The sequence below is a fragment of the Motacilla alba genome, chromosome 18, assembly GCF_015832195.1.
Source record: "Motacilla alba alba isolate MOTALB_02 chromosome 18, Motacilla_alba_V1.0_pri, whole genome shotgun sequence".
NCBI lineage: Eukaryota > Metazoa > Chordata > Aves > Passeriformes > Motacillidae > Motacilla > Motacilla alba.
The window spans coordinates 2,782,933-2,805,823 of NC_052033.1; the positions used below are offsets into that span (position 1 = coordinate 2,782,933).

Consider the following 22,891-nt stretch of genomic DNA (forward strand, 5'->3'; position numbering starts at 1 on the left):
GATGGAGGGATGGAGGCTGCAGGGATGGGCTGGCCCGCATGGAAACTTCCACTTGGCTCGGGGGGCAGCGGGGACACGGCGTCAGCGCCTCCCGCGGGGGCTGCCCTCTGCCCCAACAGCCTGCACGGCCCCCCCGAGCCATCCCACACTGATTCCCGTTGATAATCACAGAATTCACAGAATGACCAGGTTGGAAGAGACCTCAAAGATCATCGAGTCCAACCCAGCCCCAGCACCTCAACTCAACCCTGGCACCCAGTGCCACATCCAGGCTTTGTTAAACACACCCGGCATGGTGACTCCACCACCTCCCCGGGCAGCCATTCCAGAACTTTATCATCCTTCCTATGGAAAACTTTTTTCGAATATCCAATTAGAAAAATATTTTTTCTAATATATTTTTTCTAATATTTCCCTTGGTGCAGCTTGATCCCCCGGCCAGATGCAAGGGCACAGCCTCCATCCCCAGAGCTGGCAAAGAAATCACTCAACCCCCATGCCCAGGCAATGCTGAGAGGGAAGGCACAGCTGTTCCACAGGCCAGGTGTGCTGACAGGACCCTTGTGTCATCTGCATGGTCCAAGTGACAGCTTTTCCCCAAAAAGCTCATGAGCTCACATAGAAACACTCAAGTGTGACAGCTGTGACGCAGCCTGGCGCTGCTCTCATGCCATGGGCAGAAGGACAGGTTATTGCCTAGATGGATGAATAAACCTCCAAGGAAAGACTCCAGGCACTCCAGAAACTGCTGAAACCTTTGGGCAGCCTGGCCTTACCGCCCAAAGGAAGGACAGTAAGGACATTCTGTCACTTTCCAACACTGAGGGTTTGTCCCGTTCAGCAGCAGCTGCAGTGTCAGCGGCCCCAAAGCAGAGGGAGGAACACAGCCAGCACCCAGCTGCGGGCTCAGCCCAGCCCCCAGGCAGCACCAAGCCCTCTCAGCCCCAAGGAGCCGGTGGGGGGCAGCCCCAAAACAGCCCCATCCTTCGGGAAGGTTCTCTCCGATGTCTCTCTCTCCCCCAGCATGTTGCTCCCCGGGCAGAGGATTCAGATTCCTTCCCAAATCCTGCTCGTTCACTGTTTGCTAGCAGAGCTCTGCATGTTCCTGCTGCCAAGAGCCCAAGGCACCGGAGGGGACAATGAGCAATGTTTTCCCATTGACAGGCTCAGAGCACGTTTCCTGCCTCAGATCTCAAAGGTGCTGAACACAAAGCAAGGACACGGGGGAGCACAAACCCCACTGCCCTGCCTGCACCGAGCAGCCCCATGGCCGAGCTGCTGAGGCTGAGAGGAAGGGAAAAACCGCGGCGAAGGATGGAGAGAGGAAGGAGGTGAATGGAAAGGAAGAAGGGATGGGGGCAGCGCTCATTTTAACCTCCAGATTTTAACCCATCAAGACCCAGGTGGCTGGGAAGGGAAAAAGCACCGTTCCTTGCAGGGCAGATCACCAGGAGGCACTCAGGGAGGTGAACCCAAACTGTGCTTAATGCAATTGAGCTTGACATGCACAAAACCTCCAGGTAGCTGCTCTCATTCAGACCTGGAGTGCTCATGCAAATTTTAATGGATTCACTTCAAAGCTGCAGTGCTCACAAAGCATAAAAGGTAAATAACGGGGAGCCTGTGATTGAGAGAGGGGCACCCTCTCAACATGGGGGTTTGTTCCCTTCAGAGGTGTGTTTCCAGTGACCCTCATGGTCCAGGGCTGGGAATTCCCCATTTTTCTTAGTTTCTGAGAAGCTTCTCAAATGTCTGTTGGAACGGGTGTTCAGCGGTCTGCGCACTGTGCAAGTGTACACAGAGAAAGCAAATACACATTCCGTTTTCCAGCAGTACTGCTGCAGTGGGTTTTGTTCTACAGATTGTCAATTACCATCTCCCGTGCAAAACCAGCACAGCTGCTAAAGGCTGAGGGGAAGTCAAGCACACCCAGATTTTAGGAAGAGGACAGAGAACTCTCTGTCCTGGCCAGCTCTGCCTTTTTGGGGTTCAAACCCTCTGTGACATTCCTGTGTTTGAGGGGTCCCAGGATGAGGGAAGAGATGAGAATCTTGACTCCATTTTTTAGTAAGTTGATTTATTATATGATGATATGTATTATATTAAAAATACTATACTAAAAGAATTAAAAAATAATACAAACAGAAAGCTAGCAAAAACTTAAAAAAATAATAACAAAAGCTTGTGAGTCTCAGAGAGTCTGACACAACTAAATTTTTGATTGGTCATTAAATAAAAATACTTCACATGGACCAATCAAAAATACACCTGTTAGTAAACAACCTCCAAACCACATTCCACAGCCATCAAATAGATATTGTTTACATTTTCTTTCTAAAACTTCTCAACCAGAATAAGAGAAAAATCTTAACAGAAGATTTTCATAAAAAATATCACAGTAACATCCCCCAAGGGCTAATTTTGGAAAAGCCACAAGGAGAGGGAGGATGCAGGAGCAACTTTAGGGAAACCACTGCTATCTGCTGTAAAAACAAGCCCAACTTCCACGAGCAAGCAGTGCTCAGGCAGGAGCAGGAGCCCTGCTCTGGCACGGGGTGCACGTTTCCCTCCCAGGTTTGGACGCTGCCACGGCTGGCAGCCAGCAGGAAGCACTGCCAGGTGCAGAGAAAGCAAGGAAGGAAATCACGAAAACAGAAAGTGGAGCGAGCCCTGTGCCAGGCTCAGCTGGAGCCTTCCCTGTCACACACCTCTGCCAGGCCAGGAGGAGATTCAGGGCTACTGTCACCAGCCCCAGCAGTGGCACTGACACCTGCAGGTGTTCAGGTAGATCTGATTTGCTGCTCCTTGCCTGCCTCTCCAGTTTTATGCTGGGATCAGGTTCCTGGGGCAACCCATTTGAGCTGTTTTCTTTCCTGCCTGGTTCAGAGCAGTCACTCAGTCACAGCTGGCCACTTCCACCTGTGGGAAATGGATTTGTGGAGAGTTTTTGAAGTTTAATAGAAAGGTTACATAGCGTGCATCTGTATGTAAATTTTGAGATAAGAAATGCTGGTTTAGAAATGTTGTAAACTAGGGTTGATACTGTTGAGAGAGAAATGGAGTTAGAAAAAAGTATTAAAGGATAATAAGATTAGATATTTTAGAGAAATAGAATTATGAAAGATGCATTGTAGTAAGGTTTATGAAGACCAGTTTTAGGTGATTAGTTATAAGGTATTTATAGAATATTGTGGTAAAAAGTTGCTAGGTTAAGAAGTGTTTAGAGTGTTTTGTAATTAGGAAATAGGTGGTTTTTAAGAACTCTCTACAAATCCATTTCCCACACCAGCAGGGCTTTAGCACCTCAGCCAGGCATCACCTCACAGCCCCAGCCCTGAGCTGCAGAGGATGAAAGCTGCAAGCCCAGTCAGGGATCAGGGGTTCAGGCTGCACTGGCAAAGCTGCAGGAAGCAGCCAGAGCAGCCAAAGGCCTGCAGGGCCTGGAGAGGCAGGAAAATGGGGATTCAGCTGGTTCTGGTACAGGTTATCTCAGCTATCTCAGCTCACTGGGTATCTGGGAGGAGAGCACAGAGGGAGGACAGTGTGGCAGAGCGCAGCATTCCTAAATCAAATTATGTTTAGTGAAGCATTTTCACATGAGGAAATACAGGTCCAGTCAAGTGCTCCAACTCAATCAAGTGTTACTCCATTATATTCACTCTGTGCCTTTTGCCCCCAGGCTGCACTGGGCCAGCAATGAGAGGATCTGAGCCTCCATGGACTGTTAGCTCTAAAAACCTTTCCTTCACATTTCTACGAGCCTTGGTGATGGGGAAGAAAGGAAATATTGGCTAAAACTGTCCTTTTCATTTGGGAAAAATTTAAAACCAAACCAAGGAGATGCTCCTCTTTCCAAGAGAGGCACTCACACTCTCAGTGCTGCTGCCCTGCTCTTTGCCAGCTGTTCCTTTGCCTTCTCACTCCATCCCCTCCCCAGCTGGGCACACAAGGAGCTGCCCTGCCCAGGCTGCAGTTCTCAGCTGCTCCACATGTGCTACCAGGCACTATTTTGCCACTCCCTGGCTACTTCTTACAAAAACCTCTCTTTGCTCAACACAGGGGCACACAAATCACTCAGATCCTCCTGAGTTACTCCTTTCCTGAGCCAGAGAGCCCACCCAGGGCACACAGCTCATCACCAGGCAGAGCTGGGGTGGCTGTGACAGCAGCAGCACCCGGCCCCTCCTGCCCCAGTCCCACACAGCCCCCTGGGATGGTGCCCACAGAGTTTCTCGTGGAGGGACTTATCTTCAGGGACAGTCCCTGTCAGAGCTCTCCCCCCTGCTGGTTTTCAACCTCTCTGCCTGGAAGCCTCAAGCTGCTGGAAATCCCTCGCTGCTCCCCAGGCTCTCTGCTCACTCTTTAACACTCCTGAGCTGAAGAATCTACAGCAGCTGGCAGGACTGGGCACTCCTCACCCTCCTGGGAGAGCAGAAGGAGGTTCGGATAAATATTGACTCTTCCACAATCCCCTGCTGATGTTTTCCTTCCTGGACCCCTCCCTCCCATTAGTCTTGTCCTCTTGACCCTCTTTGAGAGCCCCAAACAGGGGGGGCACTCCACACCTGAGGTCTGTGGTCATTCCCTGCTGGGGGAGGCAGAGCTCCATGGGGCACTGCTGAATTTGCTCCTCTGTGTGTCCCTGCAGGAACCAGGCACCTGGCTGGGAGCAGCCTCATTGCTTTAGCTTCGTGCTGCCCAGAGCTGGGATCACCTGCAGAGCTGAGCCTGCAGAGGGGACTCTCCTGGCTGCTGGAGCCCTGGTCTCTGAGAATTTCAGACTTTCTGTGCCGACAGGCACCGACCCCTTTCCTGTACATCTGACCTGAGGCCGTGGAGAAGGCTTCCAAAATTGAATGATGGAAATAAGATTATAGATGTGGAATTTAAATAGAAGTGTGTAATATCACAGAGCAAAAAACTTGGAGTTTAAGAAAGAGTTATATACATATATATATAAAAATAAAAAATATATATTAAATATATATATTTGTTTTATATATATATAACAAATAATATATATTTATGTTTTATATATATATATATTTGCAATATATATAACAAAATAGGAGGTTTAGGGTGGGAACTAGTTCTTCTTCACCTTCTTCTTCCTCAGTTTGGAAAGTATTGTGTACTTAGATAAAAAAGTCCCCATTGCCAAGAGTAGTTAGTTATTAAGCTGAAAGTAAAAATAATTTAAGTGTCATTTCTTAATTAAACAGTTTATCATTAAAAAACCTTGTAGAAAGAGAGTTAGGACTCCATTTTTACTTTACTAAAGTACTGTAGAACTCAGAGTTTATAAGGCTGTAATATAGATAAAAACTAATAAACATCTGAGTCCGAACAGAAAACACCATCTCACACATTTAATTCCCACCTCACCAAAAAAGAAACAAAAACTCCCCAGCTGGTGGCCAAGCTGCAGCCTCTGCTGCCTTGCCCTGGTGAGGAGAAGGGCCATGTGGGATGAAGGGACACGTGTCAAGGCAGGGTTTGTCCCCAGGGAGCCCGAGGGCAGCGGGTGCTGCTGGGGACACTGGCAGGAGAGCTGCACAGCTGGGGTGACGGGTTTGGTGCCTCAGACAAAGGGGAATAGAGAGAGGCTGCCCGAAGAAATTCCTATGACCTCATCTAAGGACACATCCAGAGCCGTGAGGCTGTGACCACAGGCTCCAGTTAACCCCTCTGCTGCCCCACCACAGCAAAAGGCACCTCTGGGCTGCAAACACAGAATTAGGGCTGGAAAGGAGCTCCAAGGGTTCATTGAGTCCAACCATTAACCCAGCAATGCTGTGCTCACCACCAAACCATGTCCTGAGTGCCACACCCACACGACTTCTGAACATTTCCAGGGATGGCAACTCCACACTTCCTTGGGCAGCCTGTTCCAGTGCCAGACCACCCTCCCAGAGAGGAAATCTTTCCTGGTATCTAATCTAAACCACCCCTGGTGCAGCTTGAGGACATTTCACCACACACCAAAGAGATGCTGACATCCCAGTGCACGTTGTGCACCCCCCCAGCTTCCAGCTGCACCAGGGGTGCTGCACTCCCACCTGCATCCCAGGATGCCAGCAGGAAGCTCCAGACAGATGCAGGACAAGCTGAAGGGCTGCACCAAGGGTCACAGGAGGTTCCCAAGCTCGGTTTGCCACACTGACACGTGCAGGGCTGTGCTGTGAGTGGCAATGCCCACCATCCACATGATGGGTGAACAAGGGGCTTGAGCTGCTGCAAACATCTGCATGGGAGTCCCTCCCCTTTCTGCCCAGGAGAAGCATGTACACAGTACAAAACAAGCTGTCCCAGCAAAGGCCCCAGTGAGTGCCCCTTTCTAACACAGCCCAGAGAGCTGGCCTTGACTTCCTGCCTCTCCAAACTATGCCCTGCACTTCCAAAAATTCCACACTTCCTTGGGCAGCCTGTTCCAGTGCCAGACCACCCTCCCAGAGAGGAAATCTTTCCTGGTATCTAATCTAAACCACCCCTGGTGCAGCTTGAGGATGTTTCACCACACACCAAAGAGACGCTGACACCACAGTGCACATTGTGCACCCCCCCAGCTTCCAGCTGCACCAGGGGTGCTGCACTCCCACCTGCATCCCAGGATGCCAGCAGGAAGCTCCAAACAGATGCAGGAGAAGCTGAAGGGCTGCACCAAGGGTCACAGGAGGTTCCCAAGCTCGGTTTGCCACACTGACACGTGCCGGGCTGTGCTGTGAGTGGCAGAGCTGCAGATGTGGGACAGTTGTGACAGCACTCCCCTGAGGACAATCCCCTCACACACCTAATGGTTTTTATAGCACTCTGGATTTGCTTATGTAACAGCCATCATGCACGCTCCAGTGAGGAGCCCCTGGCTCCTGACATTCCTTTTGTTTATCTCTCTGCTCTGGTTAACCCCCAGCCTCACAGAAACCAGCTTCTAGACTTGTCCTCTCTCAGACTCCAGGCACAAAGAGAGGAGATGGTCCTCAGGGCAAGGTACTGAGTCAAGGGATGGAAACAGCAAGACCTGTTGTCATATCCACCATGAATTTTGAGCAATCCAAATTAGTGAACCCTGCTGAAATCCTGCTGTCCCTGTTAAAGCAGTGATGCCAATTTAAACTATGCCCACAGCTATGTGTGTTCAGCTCTTCCACCCACCTGGCCTCACATCTTTCCATTTCAGTGCCCACGGGGAAGGATCCCTGCACTCACAGGCACTGCTCAGGGCACAGCTTTCAGGTTCTCTGCTGCTTTATTTTCCCCGGCTATGAAATAGGAACATCAATAACTATTATAGGGAAAAACCAAATAAAACAAGAATTATCTGTGCCCATCTTGTTGAAATTTACAAGTAAGGCTATAATATTTTTATTTTTGTTAATCCCAGGTACCAGACACCTCCGGGGTGCCCTGCACAGTGTGGCAGTGCAGTGACAGTGTGGCAGTGCAGTGTCAGTGTGGCAGTGGGGTCCTAGAGCTCATGCCCTGAGCAGAAGCTCACAGGCTCAAATCACAGTCTGCACCTTTGAACCACCTCACTTCTCCTGCATCCCCAGCCCCACTGTGGCTTCTGGCCCAGCTACCTGGGCTACCATCCACACGATGGGTGAACAAGGGGCTTGAGCTGCTGCAAACAACATCTGCATGGGATTCCCTCCCCTTTCTGCCCAGGAGAAGCATGTACACAGTACAAAACAAGCTGTCCCAGCAAAGGTCCCAGTGAGTGCCCCTTTCCAACACAGCCCAGAGAGCTGGCCTTGACTTCTTGCCTCTCCAAATTATGCCCTGCACTTCCAAAAAGCACTGGGACAAGCTGTGGCTGATCCTCAGCCAGCTGCTGACGAGGCAGAAGCGGGGCTGTGCTCTCTCTTTGGGTGGAAAAGCCCTGCCTGCCCCGGCCCAGGCAGCCTCACAGCCACACAAAGGCTGTGAAACAGGAAAGCTGAGGCACCTGCTCCCCTCCCAGCCCTTTGGGACCTCTCTGAACAAAGCACCTGAGGCACAAATAGCACTGGGCCAGAGCAGTGCTGCTGAAACACAGCTGGAAGGGATCGTCCCCCCTGCCTTCACCTACACGGGGAAAATGTGCTGCTCTAGCTAAATCACTAAACTCTGCCTTTTCATGGACCCTCTCCTCGTGCTACCCTTGCCAGGGAAGTTCCTTCCTCTTTAGCAAAAACTGAGTTGTAGGCTGGAAACAAATCAAAGTAGAGCACAGCTGGCTGCCCGAGAGGAACACGATCTCTGCTCCTTCCGCTCCAACTGCTCTGGGCTCTTTTCTGGCTGAGTTGAGAACACACCACTGCTCCACATGGCAAATGTCAGCAAATATTTCTCTGCTTCAAATTCATCAGGTACAGTTGTAGGAAAATGAAGTGGGAGTAACTTCCCTGGCACGCCATTCCCAACTGGTGCCCTCAACACCTGGAGGGGTGGGACAGCATCCAGAGGGACCTGGATGGGCCCATGTGACCCTCAGGATGTTCAGCAGGACCAAGGGCAGCGTCCTGAATGTGGATCAGGGCAACCCCAAGCACAGGTGTCCTGGATGGCCAAGCAAACTGTATTCTGTTTGCCATCTGCATGGCAGCTCTCTGCTGTTCTGGGGGCAGTTTTCCTTGTCTCTTCCAAACCCAATCCTCTCTCAGGGCAGACATCTGCTGATAACAGGCCATTGAATGCCACTGCAGGGCTGATAAGAACTGCAGCATCCCACTGGGAGATGTGAGCCCAGAGGGAGGAGCCAAGCATTCCTACCTGGATAGAATCTGAGCTTCTGGAACACCAGCACAGCTTCTCCACTGGATTCCCCAGAGGAACAGCAGCTGCCTCTTCCACTGGATCTGCAGAGGAAGACTACACCTTTCTCCAGGATCCCTGCTCCAGCAGAACCAGCCCTGACACTCCAGGAGGGCTGCAGCCACAATTCCAATGGCACTGCTGCCAGCACCCTGACCCACAGGGTGTCAGGCTGTGTTCTGACCCTGTCAGTGCTGTTTTGGTTTGCTGCGTTGTTTATTTTATCCTTTTATTTTCTTCCCTCATAAAGAACTGTTATTCCTGCTCCCATATTTTTTGCCTGAGAGCCCCTGAATTTAAAATTTATAGCAATTCAGAGGGAGGGGGTTTACATTTTCCATTTCAGGGGAGGCTCCTGCCTTCCTCAGCAGACACCTGTCTTTCCAAACCAAGACGATAGGCTGGCCAGAGAAGGGATCAAGACTATTCCTTTGGGGGCTGGGGTGTTGGTTGATGGCTCCATAAAACCCAGGAAGGTGCACTGCTGGCCCAGAAAGCCAAAGGTGTCCTGGGCTGCAGTGCAAAGTTGTGAACAGCAGGTCAAGGGAGGGGACTCTGCCCTTCTGTTCCGCTCTCCTGAGATCCCTTCCTTCACTGCTGCCTCCAGCTCTGGGGCCATCAACACAAGAAGGGTGTGAAGGGCAGGAGAGAGTCCAGAGGAGGCCATGGAGATGCTCCAAGATCTGGAGCCCCTCTGCTCTGGAGCCAGCTGAGGGTCACCTGCAGAAGGCTCCAGGGAGATCTCAGAGCCCCTCCCAGTACCTGAAAGGGCTCCAGAAGAGCTGGAGAAGGATTTGAACCCCACCCGAGGGGCTTACCTGGGGCTGCACTGCAGGTTTGAAGCAAAGCACCCCAAAGCCCTGGAGCTGAGCACTGCTGGATGCCAGCGCCACGTGACCCCTTCCAGAGGGACCAGGGAATCTGAGCGGCAGAATGAAGTCTCCAAAAGAGGTCAGCATCAGTTCTGCAGGTTCCTACCCTCACTGCACACCCCAAGGCAGCACGTGGATGCCTGAGGAGCTCTCTGGATCCCAGGAGCTGGTGGCTGTGGGAATGCACGTCACCCCTTTCTTTGTTTAGGGTGGCAAAGAGCCCAAAACAACTGAGCCCCTCCTGCAACGCTTCACTTGCAACCACTGCTCAGTCATCCCAACCCCAATTTATCTTTTACAGGAATAAAAGCTTCTGGGTGCAAGGCCAGATGTGCAGAGGGGAAAATTTGGACCTGAAACAAGGGGAAATTGAGCTGCAGTTACATGGAGTCATAAATATTTACTGAAATGTAAACTGAAGGACTGAACTGCTCATTTGATTTTTTAACTTGAAAAAAAAAATTAAAAATTTACAAGGTCTCTCACCAGAAAAGTGGAAAAGTATATAATTAGAGTCTGAGGAAAACAAGCTTGAACAAATTTGCTGTGTCTGTCAACATGGATTCCCTACACCCCAGCTCCCTTTGGAGCTGCACCAATTCCCCCTTCTGTCCTGTCTGCACATGAGAGCAGGCGGTGCCAGGGCTGAGGCAGCAGCTTTGTTTGTGCATATGCACAAGATAAACACACACTGCAGCTCCAAACTGCCAGCTCTGTGCTGGTGGCCGACTTTGGAAGCATCAGCTCGAAAACTCAGCTCAGCCCTCCTGGCCTCTTGCTGTCACGAACACAACACTTTGTGTCACACAACACACCAAGACTCCCCAATAACCATCACTCAATGCATTTCTGCTGCCACTCGACACCAGTTTGGGGTGCTCTGACTATAATTCCATCCTCCCACTGCCGATGGTGATGGCGCAAGGCCGTGCAGCTCCAGTTGCCAGCAGCAGGGCAGTGCCACAGCGCGCCAGCCCCTGCCACCCTCTCCTGTGCCACACACAGCTGTCCCTGTGCTGGCCAGCAGTGCTCAGGAGGGCCAGGCAGGCAGTGTCCCAGCTCCCAGGGCGCTCAAGTGCACGTTCAAGCAGCCATCCGTGACTAATCCCCATCCCACACGTGCTGGTGGCTGCTCCCAGCAAAGCACTGAAGTCACTGCTCCAGGAAGGCACCCCCAGGGTGGCTTTGTGCTGCCACCCACGCCGAGGGAAGAGCTGAAAGCACTGTTTTGATAAGTCCATCTGGGAGCTGAGGCAGGATGTGAGGGCTGAGAAGATGGATTGAAACAGCAAATCCAGCCTGGAGGGAGCAACTGGGTGGCAGAGACCAAGGGGACAGGAGAGGATGAAAGCTGAACTAAGGGCGCTGAGGAGGTGAGCGGGGTTGGGGGGGACAGGGAGCAGAGAAAATGAGGCAGCAATGGCAAGGGGAGGTCATCCAGGCTGGAACTAGATGGTCTTTAAGGTCCCTTCCAACCCAAACCATTCCAGGATTCTCACAGGCACTGCTCAAGGCACAGCTTTCAGGTTCTCTGCTGCTCCATTTCCCCCAGCTACGAAATAGGAACATCAGTAACTTCTAAAGGGAAAAACCAAATATGACAAGAATTATCTGTGCCCATCTTGTTGAAATTTACAGGTAGGATTGTAATTACCTCAGGATTGTGTGGTATCAGAGAAGGAAACACAAAGGAAGATTTCAGTGGCAGCAAAGCAGCTGCTAAGGAAGAACAATGTCTGGGATGTAGAAAGCACCTTGATATGGAGACACACTGCTCCCCACAGGGGTTTGAACCAGGAGCAGCACAGGCTCATCAGAGGGGCTGAGGCAGCCAGCAAAAGGGAATGACAGAAGGAAAAGCCCAGATCTGGGCTGCCTCAGCTTCCCTTGGAATATTTTAGATGAGAACAGTGACATTTTTCACTTGCAGACAATCCCCAGGGACAGCCCCAGCACGTGGCACACACAAACAGAGCACACAGCCTCAGGTACTCCCCAGCACTGGGAATTCTGCTGCTGCTTTCCTGAGGCTGGGAAACACCTTCTGCAAGAAAAACAAACCCTCCCACCTGCTTCCTTCTGAATCAGAAGCAGCTTCCAAAACATTAAGCTGCAATTAGGGCTGCAAATTTAGCCACAAGCACTTATAATCCATAAATCTGCACATCCAATAAAAAATAACAGCTAAGGAGAGTCCAAAAGAGCTACTAATGACTAAAGTGGATTTCAACCACAGGCCATTCCTGCTTCTTGTTGCCCTGTGTTGAGTTGGGTTGGAGCTTGGGAATTATTGTCTCTGGACCCATTATACAGTAAGGAATATTTTATATTCTCTCTCTTTTCATAGTTTGTTGGGGCTTTTAAAAATATATATGCCTCACTTTTTTTTTTACATGTACTGCTTTCTTTCTGCAGCATAGAGAGCTCTTCATTTATCAGCAGCAAGCTTTGCCTTTCAAACCATGGCAGAAAATAAGATTTCTGAGTGTCACCTCCTGCATTCCTTATTTTCCCTATTCCCTATTTTTCCCTTTTTTTTTTTTTTTTTTTTTTTTTTTTTTTTTTTTAATTGGATGAGGAGGTTTCAAAGGGAGAAATTCACACACTTACTCGGGCTTGTCTGGTCGCTGAGCCTCCGAAGTCTCCCGCTGGAGGTCCGGGCGATTCCTAAAGCAAGAAGAAGGTTGGAGTGAGGAATCCATGTGAGTGTGAGGTATGGAGTTACCTCCCTGCTGTCCCTCTGTGTCTGACAAGGCACAGTTCTGCCAGGAATCTGCTTTGTACAATAATCTCTCAGATCCAGGGAGAGTGACACATTATTTTAACCAAAAACACCTCAGGAGAGACCTCCACCTTTCCCTGAAGATGACAAACATTATTATTGTCTTGGTTCGGAAAGACAGGTGTCTGCTGAGGAAGGCAGGAGCCTTCCCTGAAATGGAAAATGTAAACCCGATCCTGCCTCCTAATTGCTATAAATTTGGAATTAAGGGGCTCTCAGGCATCAAATATGGGAGCAGGAATAACAGTTCTTTATGAGGGAAGAAAATAAAAGGATAAAATAAACAATGCAGCAAACCAAAACAGCACTGACAGGGTCAGAACACAGCCTGACACCCTGTGGGTCAGGGTGCTGGCAGCAGTGCCATTGGAATTGTGGCTGCAGCCCTCCTGGAGTGTCAGGGCTGGTTCTGCTGGAGCAGGGATCCTGTGGAAAGGTGCAGTCTTCCTCTGCAGATCCAGTGGAAGAGGCAGCTGCTGTTCCTCTGGGAGATCCAGTGGAGAAGCTGTGCTGGTGTTCCAGAAGCTCAGATTCTATCCAGGAAGGAATGCTTGGCTCCTCCCTCTGGGCTCACCTCTCCCAGTGGGATGCTGCAGTTCTTATCAGCCCTGCAGTGGCATTCAATGGCCTGTTATCAGCAGATGTCTGCCCTGAGAGAGGATTGGGTGTGGAAGAGATAAGGAAAACTGCCCCCAGAACAGCAGAGAGCTGCCATGCAGATGGCAAACAGAATACAGTTTGCTTGGCAATCCAGGACAATTATTCAAACACAGCAAACCCACAAATGTATTTAGGGTTTCCAGGAACACCAGAGGGGACTCTAGAAATCATCATGTGGGACATTCACGTTCACGTCTCACTCCAGGATATTTTATCCTAGAGAGAAGGGCAGCACTTCCTGAGGCAGATTTCCTTGCTGGGAGAGGAGAGCACAGGAATTTAAGGATTTGCATGAGTCCTGCACTTACAGAGACTCCTCTCTGAGTGGATGCAGTCACATGCTGGAAACACATCATCTTCAGGGAAAGGCAGAGGTCTCTCCTGAGGTGTTTTTTGGTCAAAACAACATGAAACTCTCCCTGGATCTGAGAGTGTAAGCCCTCACTGCTGTGAGGTCAGAGCAGTGGAACAGGGGATGCACCTCCCCTTCCACACCCATTTCAGAGTCCTCAGGAATTCCCAGGTGCCTGCCTGCCTCCCAGACTCCAGGCAAGCCATGGCACCTGCTGACTGCAACATTTCTAAGCCATCATCAACTTGTTTCATTTCTTTGCCAACCCAGCTGCCTATTTGTAAAACAATGATTGCCACAGCACTCACTTTCCACTCAGCAAGAACCTGAATTCTCCCTAAAATCCCCAGAATTCCCAATTAGTTAAAACACAGCCATGGATTTGTGCCTCAGTTTCTGGTTTTTTACCTCAATTAAAGTGGTAAATGCAATAAAAGCAGTGAAGCACCTCAGGGGAGATGCTGTATCCTGGAATCCCCCCAAATGTTCTGATGTCCTGGGATGGACATTCCCAGAAGGTCTGGTGGCTCTCCAGCCTCTGGGGGTTCTGCTGGAGGAGCAGGATGGGGTCCAGGATAGACACCAGCTCAAGGACAGGGTCCATCACCTTGGGCAGCAGAAGCTGGAACTGCCAAGCCACAGGAGCTCCTCAGCTCATTCTGAACCCTGCCTCAGCACACAAAAACCTTGGGTCAGGGTTTCCACCTGCAAAGGGGTAGGAAACCCCCAGGATTTGAGAGAGATGCCATTCAATTATATTATTTAAATTATCTTCTCACCATCTACCAGATCTGTTGGACAAGAAGCAAAGCGATTAAAACAGCATCAATTTAAGATGCAGAACAGCTCTAATCTGTGATTTGTAAAGGAGTCACAACCTTACAAACCTTGTCAGCTAGAAGAGTGCATCACACAAGGAAAAAAAATATTTAAAAAGAAATAGATATATATAGAAAAAAAGGCAGCAAAACTTTCATACCAGTAAGGCCTGGGATAGAGGGAGGGAAGGGAAAAGTGCTGCCTGGCAGCTGGACATGGAAAAAGCATTTCATGCTCAGAAGCCTGCGCTTGTGTATATAAATTTTTATATATATGCACATGTGTGTTTGCTCTGTCCCTTTCCTTTCCTAACATAAAAAGCCTCTGTGCCTACAACGTGATGTGGTTGAACCACAGGGCTGCTCCTGGGAAAGGAAGACACAGGGAGAACCCACGGGCAGCACCACCCAGAGCCATCTCCCTCCTCAGAAAGGGCCCTTCCCTGCCCCCAAAGAGCCAAAAATAGAGCCAGGACTGTGCACCCCCTCAGATGAACACCCAGCCTGTCTGCTCCAGAGCTTTACCTGCATTGCAACTGGGCAGATTGGTGCTACACCCATCAGCCAGCCTCACTTTCCATCACTGACAGCAGGACAAGGGGTGAAGCTTCTGGGAACTCGTGAATTTTAAATTTTAAACATATTTTTGCTATTAAACCCAGTCCCTGAATCTTTTTCTTAATTCTTTTCTCCTCTCTAAATGCCTACTGCTTTTTTGGATGCTAGCAAAGAATGAAAAGCCCTATTTCCTCTGCTGAACAGAGGAACATTTTTAAACAGCTGAACAGATTTTTAAACAGCTCCTCTTGAGCCAGGCTGCAAGAGCAGCCACATCCCAGCTCTGCTCCATGCAGAGAGACAATACCTCTGAGTTCCCTGTGTGCACTAATTCCTAGTCCCTGAGTCTTTTCTAAAATTATTTTTCCTCTCTAAATGCTTTTTTGGATGTTAGCAAGAATGAAAAGCCCTAATTAATTTGCCTAAATAGATTTTTAAACAGCTTTTCTTGAGCCAGGCTGCAAGAGCAGTCACATCCCAGCTCTGCTCCCTGCAGACACACCACCTCTGAGTTCCCCATGTGCAGGGAAGGTGCAGTGTTGAAATCCAGCTTTTAGAATGGCTCAAAAAGCAGAGAAAACCATCCCTGATGGGTGGCAGGCTGAGGAATGCAGATCTGCAGCCATGCTGAGCTGGTTAGAGCAGCCTTTCATGTTCAAAGCCTTCATTCAGTCTGCGGCGGGGCAGGACGGAAGCTGAACCAGGAGCTCACAAGCTTGGACAGGATCACATCGAGGAAATCAGCTTTATTCCCTTCAGCAACGACTTCAGCAGTGGAAAAACACACACAGGACTTGGAGCATCCAGCACAGCCATCAGAGCATCCATGGCTGAGCCTTTCTGTGGCTTTTATCCCTTCTGAGGGTTTGTTTGTGTGCCCTGTCTCCCAGGTTTTCTCTGGGGAGCTGGAATTACCATTCTCACCCTTTTCTCAACGAGCTGAGTTGATTTGTTCTGTGTTGGAGGCAGCTTTAGGAAGAGGTTTTTCTGACAGCTGTTGCTTCACTGCCTGTTAACAACATTAATAATACATAATAATGCTGTTCATCCCTTCTCAGACAAAGGGAAAATGAGGAGCAAACACGAAATTCATCCAGGCAGCTCAATACCTTAACAGCAAATCTAGAGAGAGGAGGGAGAGCTGCAGAGTCTGAGCCAAGCTTGCTATCTGGGATGCCCCACTGCCCCTCCAGAGGGAGGATCCAGACACAGTCCTGGAAAGCAGATAAACAGCAGGGAAAGCTGGCAGCCTGGCAAAAAAACAAAATAAATAACGAGAAAGCAACAGCTAAAAATATGCTGCTGTGAACACACTGCCAAGAAGGCAGGGAGGGGGCAGGAGCAGAGAGCATCAGCTGCTGAGCCTGTTCTGGGGTTACCTCTATTTATAGCCTGGGAGCAGCAGTCTGAGCCCCACGTTGGAGCTGTGAGATGAAAATGAAACATTTCCAGAGCAGACACAGTGTCTGTGAGCCCTCCCTCAGCACTGTGCAAATGCTCTCAAGCCACGCTGGAAAGGCACTGGAGCACACTGGACTGAGAACCACAGTGCACTGTGCTTTATTTAGCTGAAATTGGGAATTCTCCCCCTCCTTCCCACCAGGAGGAATTCAGAACGGAAGAGCCCAACAGTTAAAAATGAGCCAGGCCAAGCGCGGCTCGTTCAGCCCTGCGGATGTGCCTCAGCAGGACCAAGCCCAGCTCAGCCCCACCTTGGCTCACTCTGAGCAAGTTTTTTTTTTCCCCATTTTATAATCAATGACTAATTCCCTCCAGATCCACGGGCTGGGGCCATATGGCCCAGCAGAAAGGCAGCAGCACCCAAAACCTCTGGGCTTCCCTGGGGTCTTCTTCACGACTGACAAAGCCCAGAACTGCCCCTACGATCTGTCAGTGCCAGGCTCACTTTTAAATTGCTCCCTCCAGACAATATTGGACCAGGTTTTCCACTGTTTCATGCTTCTTGCAGCTGCTGATGTAACACAGTGGATGTAAAGCGCAGCATTTACATTCTCTGAAAAATCCCCTCACCCAGGATTTTTCTCCTGGGAAGCTGAGAGGCCTCAGAGAAAAGGGAAACAATAATTATCTCATTTGCTTCTCCTATGTTGTGCTCACATGTGGGATGTGTTTGGAGATTGTTCACCCACAAGTGATTGTTCCATTGCATTCTGCTGTGAGTTGTTTTCACTCTTTGGCCAGTCAGGGCCAAGCTGTGTCAGACTCTGGAGAGAGTCACGAGTTTTCATTATTATCTTTTTAGCATTCTGTAAGTGTTCTTTCTGTATTATTTAGTATAGTTTAGTATAGCATTCTTTAATATCATATAGTATTATAAAATAATAAATTAGCCTTCTGAGAAGATGGAGTCAGATCCATCATTCCTCCCTGCCACGGGGGTTGCCTGCAAACACAGTAGTAAAGCATCCCAGTATTGAAATGGGAGCACCTTCTGGGTGCTCACCCTGCTGCAGGGGATGGAATCCAGGCTGTCTGGAGAAACCTCCAGTGGGACTTTCCTAGCTGAGTTGGCTGAATCTGCAGCTGGAGCTAACCAGGGAATTGCCAGAGACGTTAATCTCCAACAAAGTCAATGCATACATTCTCCAGAACACACCAGACTTTTTGGATGATACAATCCAAACCTTCTCGGTACGTGTGTGGGAATGTGTCCCCTGTTGGCAGAATGACCAAATCATCCTTTATCTCCCTAAAAAGGCAAAAAGCCCAGAAGTTTCTCTCCTCAATTTGGTAAAAAGACACCACATAGGACCTTTGGGACTTCACCTCAAACCCAGAGCTACCCAATTGGACAGAGGCCAAAAAGTCCTGCCTAAGTAATTCACTAGAAAAAGAAGAGAACAAAAGAAAGAATCACTTTTGAGGAGTGTTTTTAGCAGGAGCAAGAACCTCTTGCCCCTGGCTTGGTTTTTCTCTGTAAGAGCTTTGTTATTTTGCTTTTTATTAAAACCTCTCTGTTTCCAACACTACCTCAGAAGCCATCCTGCTGGCTTTATGCCATTTGGGGTAGCTGGGCTATCTCAGGTGTGATAGGTTCTCTGAGAGCTCATAGACCTGGCTCAAGGAGAAAAGCCATCATACATGTACCAGCGAAGAGAGCCCACGTGAGACTGATTTTCTGCTCACTGTAAGCCATCCAGGCTGCTACACTGCCATGATGTACAACTCAAAAGGACAAGTGAGCAGTCCCCATCATCAACAGAAACCACGCGGTGAGGACAAACAATGGAGGATGCAGCTCAGGAACTCGCTCTCTCTACGCAGTCCAGTAAAAACCAAAGCCAAACAAACAAAAGAACCCAAGCCAAACAAAGGTGGTGATGGAAAGGGATGGGCCAAACCAGCAGGAGCCATCCCACACTGTGCTGGAGTCAGCAAAAAGGCACCAGCTCATCTGAGCAACCAGCGTGACCCTCGCTTCTGTTACATGTATTGACTGCAGGGTCTGGGATCAGATAATTCAGCTTCCTTCTCCACCAGCACAGCACTGCAGGGTGTCCACACAGCTCTGGAGATGTCTCCATCCAAGAACAGAGCTGCTCTGGGCATGTCCACACTTGTCCTGGCTTCCTGGGGTGTACAGCTCCCGGAAAATCACGGAGCCACCTCGGGATGGTTCCAGCTCTGGGGTGGTGGGGGCTCCTCAGCAGAACAACCCTTCAGAGGGGTCACAGCACCTACACACCAGCAGCAGCTTCTAAAGCACAGGCTGGCAGGGTTGACTCCCCCCAGGGCAGGACCTGCAGCCCCTGTGCACTGCACACACCCAGCCCCACCTCCTCCACCCCACCTGGCCCTCTGCCATCCCCCCAGGCCCCCCTGCTGTCACCTTGGAGCACATAGAGGACAGAAAGGATGTCACTGCCCTGCCCAGGTACCAGTGCAGACTGCTGGGACAGGTTGTCCACTCTTTGTCCATTGTGCAGGTCCATCTCAACACTCCCAGAGCTCTCAGGGTGTGCAATCTCTCTCGTTGTACCCATGGCACAGGTACCATCCAGAGAGTGGGCAGTGAATTACCTTCACTGACAGCTGCATCTCACCCTGCTTCACCCAGACAGGCTCTGAAAGCTCCAGAGATGAAAAAGAGTGACTGCAGAAGACCTGGAGCTGTAAACAGGAGGAAATCCCACCCATGGGTTGATCCACACTGCACAATCACTGCGCCTCCACGGCTCCTCCAACGCTGCGGCAGCTGCAGGTGAGCTGCAGAGCTCCAGTGCTGGCACAGGACATCTCTGGAGGCAGAGCCTGCACATGGAGGTGTCACTGCAGACAGCTGGGGACACAGGGGACTGCAGAGGGAGGGACATCTGTGTGCAGATTAGCAAAGGAAGAAGAATCTCTATGGCTCCGAGTCCAGTGAGCCACACAATTACAGCTTCTCTTCCATTAGCTTGAAATCCACTTGCAACATTAACCTCAAAAGGAATACAGTTTAAAAGAAAAAGGGAAAAAAATTCATGTTCATTTCCAATACTAATCAGAAACATGCACTGAAGAATAAAAGACACTTTTCCAGATTCTGTGTAACAGAAACTCTTTACAAAGGAGCTGAGCACAGCTAGAAAAATAAAAAAACCCTCAATCCTAGTGCATGGTTTCATTCTGGATCAAATATCCCTGGCAGCAAACTGAGCTTTCGCCAGGATGGAGAGATGCTGGTGGGGTGGAGGGATGCTGCAGGGATGGAGAGAGGGATGTTGGAGGGATGGAGAGAGGGATGCTGCTGGGATGCTGGAGACACAGAGGGAGGGATGCTGGAGGGAGGGATGGAGGGATGCTGTGGCCAAAGGGCACTGATTGCAGATTCAGGAGTGCTCCACTGCCTTCTCCAACACAGCCTAGATGCACCAACAAGCCATGTCCAGGTCCAAGGCTGAGCACAGACATCCTAAAACACCACCAATTTCCTTCCCATGGGAGCTGGAGCCACACAACCCTGCTCACCAGCACACAGAGCCATGAGTTCACACTTAAAAGAACCCAGCCTGAGTCAAAATCACCCTCAAGGAAACCACTCTCAAATCACCCTCAAGGAAACCACAGGAAAACTGGCATTAGCAAGATGCATCTATTCCTACCACAACACTCTACTTCAGCAGGTGCCAAAAGCATTCTAACATTAAAAAAATGTTCCAAAAGCTTGTGCTGATGATGAGAGGCAGCAAGACTCGGGCCTCAGGTTTTGCAGTGTTAGAAAGGCTTCCCCAAGGCCAGCAGTGGTCTGGCCACAGCAAAGGGCTGTTAGGTAGAAGGACCAGTCCTGCACATGCTGGTAAAGGGTGACAGGGGACACAGCACTTCAACCTTGGCTCAAATGTGGGCTTTGATTCAAATTGTTAACTCAAATTAAACTGCAGTAATTCTCAGGAAATCAATTTTTGCGTCCATAAAGCTTAAGGCCAGAAAATTGCCTTGGCTGACCCACAAACCCCACAGCACACACTTCAGTCTGGTCAGCATGGATTCAAGCTCGTGCTTGAAATAAGTCTTGGCTTTTTGGAGACTTTCAATCTCAGTGTCAAGACTAAAACATTGGAGTTATTTCAAGTGCTTTGGCAAGTTGTTCAAGAGCTTAAATGGCCTTCAAACAATAGAGACTCCCTCTTCTCCCGATGAGTTTATTCTGAGGTGAGTAAGCTCAGTCCTCAGATATTCACTTCATAGAAATAACAAGATCATTTCACCACCCCTCGTGATCATCTGTTCTTCACTGACCACAAATTCCTCACAGCTGATACTCATTCAGAGATACGCTGGACAATCATGAAAGCACTAAAAAAAAAAATTAGCACAAGCAGTTTTTCATACAAATAAAAAGTGTGTTAGTCATCATCTGTGATCCTTCTGGTTGGAGTGTTCCAGTAATCCGGGCAGCGGCGAAGGTGCCACGTCACCACAGCAGATGACTTGTGCAGATGAATATTCACACCACCAATGTCCACATAAATTGGAAAGAGCCTGCAAAAATGGGTCTTTTATATGTGCTGTCAGCTCTGCTGGCTTGGGGGATTCTTTTATTTAGCAGCAGGAGGCAAGGGAAAAGGGTTTGTGTGGGAATAAAAACAGCTCTTGTGAGGCTCTGCTGGTTGGGAATGGACCTGGTAACCACCGTCAAGTCTAAAATCCCTCCAAGTTCACTGTTGATGCCGAACAGATTGCCAGAGAGATCTTGTCCCTCTAAATTTTCTCTGTCTTCACCACACTCCTCGCTTGCTCACAGCCCTTACCTGCCAAAATCCAAGAGAGAGAAGCAGGACCCAAGAACTGGAGTTCAGTGAACAGGTGCCTCGTGGTGTTTTCACTGAATGAGGGGGGTTTGAGTTTGTAAAGTCATGGCAAGAGCAGCTTGGACCCGGTCCCATTTGCAGAACCTGCAGCATCCCAGCAGAGGTGGGAAGGAGGGAAGGCATCTGAACCCATCCAAGCTGCAGCCTTGCTAAAGAAGGAAATAACTCTCACTTTAATAATCAAACTCTTACATTAACCAGCTGCCACAAGAGCTCCAGCGAGCTAGAAACGTGTGAGTTAATTAACATTAATAACACAAGTGTCCCCAGGAGCCTGAGTGGACAAGGGATAAGGCTCAGCACTCGGAGCACTATGGAAACAAAGGAAAAACAAATAATCAGTGCTCATCCTTCACCCTCCAAAACCCCCCAACATTCACAGCTTCCAGCCTCAGGAGTGCACCTCACTCCCTCAGGTTCATCTGGCAATGGCCATGGGTTAGCTGGAGAAAACCACAGGCAGATTTGAAGGAGGGAAAGGAATCTTAAAACTCCAGCATGGTATTTCCATATGGATCAAATACTCCCAAGCCACCCTGCAGCTCTGCTCCCCACTCCCCCAGGCCTGCAATGCTCTGCCTGTGACCACACTGGAGAAGTCCTGGTGCAAACCTCCCAGACCGTGTCTGCCCCTCTGCTCCAGCACCATGTGCAGCTCTAGCACACAAAGCAGCAACGTGGTACTTCAGATTAAAAACAAAACAAAATTTAAAAGCCATCCTTACTTAGAGTTTAAATCAATTTCTTGCCATCTTCTTCTAACCTCAATGCAAACACTTTTTTTTCTCAGCCCCAGTGACCGCTCACAGCTTCCCTGCTCATTTCACACACAGAGAACTCCCAAAATTGTTTCAGAGGGTCCCCCTGGCAACAAACACCACTGGATTTATCAAGGGAGCCCTGCAAGCCTGGGGCTGCCATCGGGACGGAATACAGACCCCTTCTGTTGGCCAGGCTCTGCAAGGCAAATGTTGATTTTTCCCAGAGAGGGGTGGGGACGTACAAAGGAGACAAGCCCAGAACAAAGAGGCAGCAGATGACAAAGGGCAGGGGTCAAGGGCTCTCCTGAGCCTGGGTGACCCACAGGGTGACCCATGGGGTCAGGACACCCCAAGCAGACCCAGACAGTCTGGAACACCCAGCTCCAGAGAGCAGCTCCCCATGAGAGCTGCAGGAGAAACAGGGCAGCCTTGGGTCTGAGAGCAATGTCTGACTCTGCAGATGGGAAAAGGGAAAAGCTCAGCCTGGGATTTTCCTTAGGTGCAAGTCCCAGTCTCACCCCAGACTTGGACAAAGTGTCCTCTTCCTTCCTGCCCCACGAGAGATGCTCCACTGCAGCCAGGTAACACGTGGGTGAAGGAACCAGCTCCAGGCATGGGGCAGCCAAGGGCCCATGGTCCCTAAATCCCTTTCTAGACAGAAACACAGAGGAATATTCAGGGTGAAGATCCACAAACTTGTCTGGCCACTCCACTGAGAACAGGCTACCTTGGAAGAGTGTCAAGATCAAGCAGACAATGGCCACTTTTCCCTCCACACAGATGTATACATTCTAAATATGCTTCAGGCTGCAAACATTGCCAGAGCCCTTCCACCTGAGCAACCCCAGTGCAGCACAGCCTGAACACCCTCAGCACCACACAGCTCACACAGTGATGCCCCTGGGGTGCTCTGATGCTGCACAGAATTGCCTGAAAGTCAGAAAGCCCAAACTCTGAGCTGTGGTTCAATGGCTACACAAA

The 22,891-nt window shown here is 49.7% G+C and overlaps 1 protein-coding gene across 2 annotated transcripts in view; it reads right to left on the reverse strand.

Moving 5' to 3' along the window:
- Positions 1 to 22,891, reverse strand: part of SEPTIN9 (septin 9) — a 150,363-nt gene that overhangs the window by 110,679 nt on the left and 16,793 nt on the right. The window contains exon 2 of one of the 2 annotated variants that reach the window (XM_038156851.1): positions 12,276 to 12,332. The exons of the other annotated variant lie outside the window; for it this stretch is intronic. Within the exon in view, the coding sequence (XP_038012779.1) occupies positions 12,276 to 12,332 (57 nt within the window). The remainder of the gene's footprint in view (positions 1 to 12,275; positions 12,333 to 22,891) is intronic. 2 annotated transcript variants of the gene reach the window in all.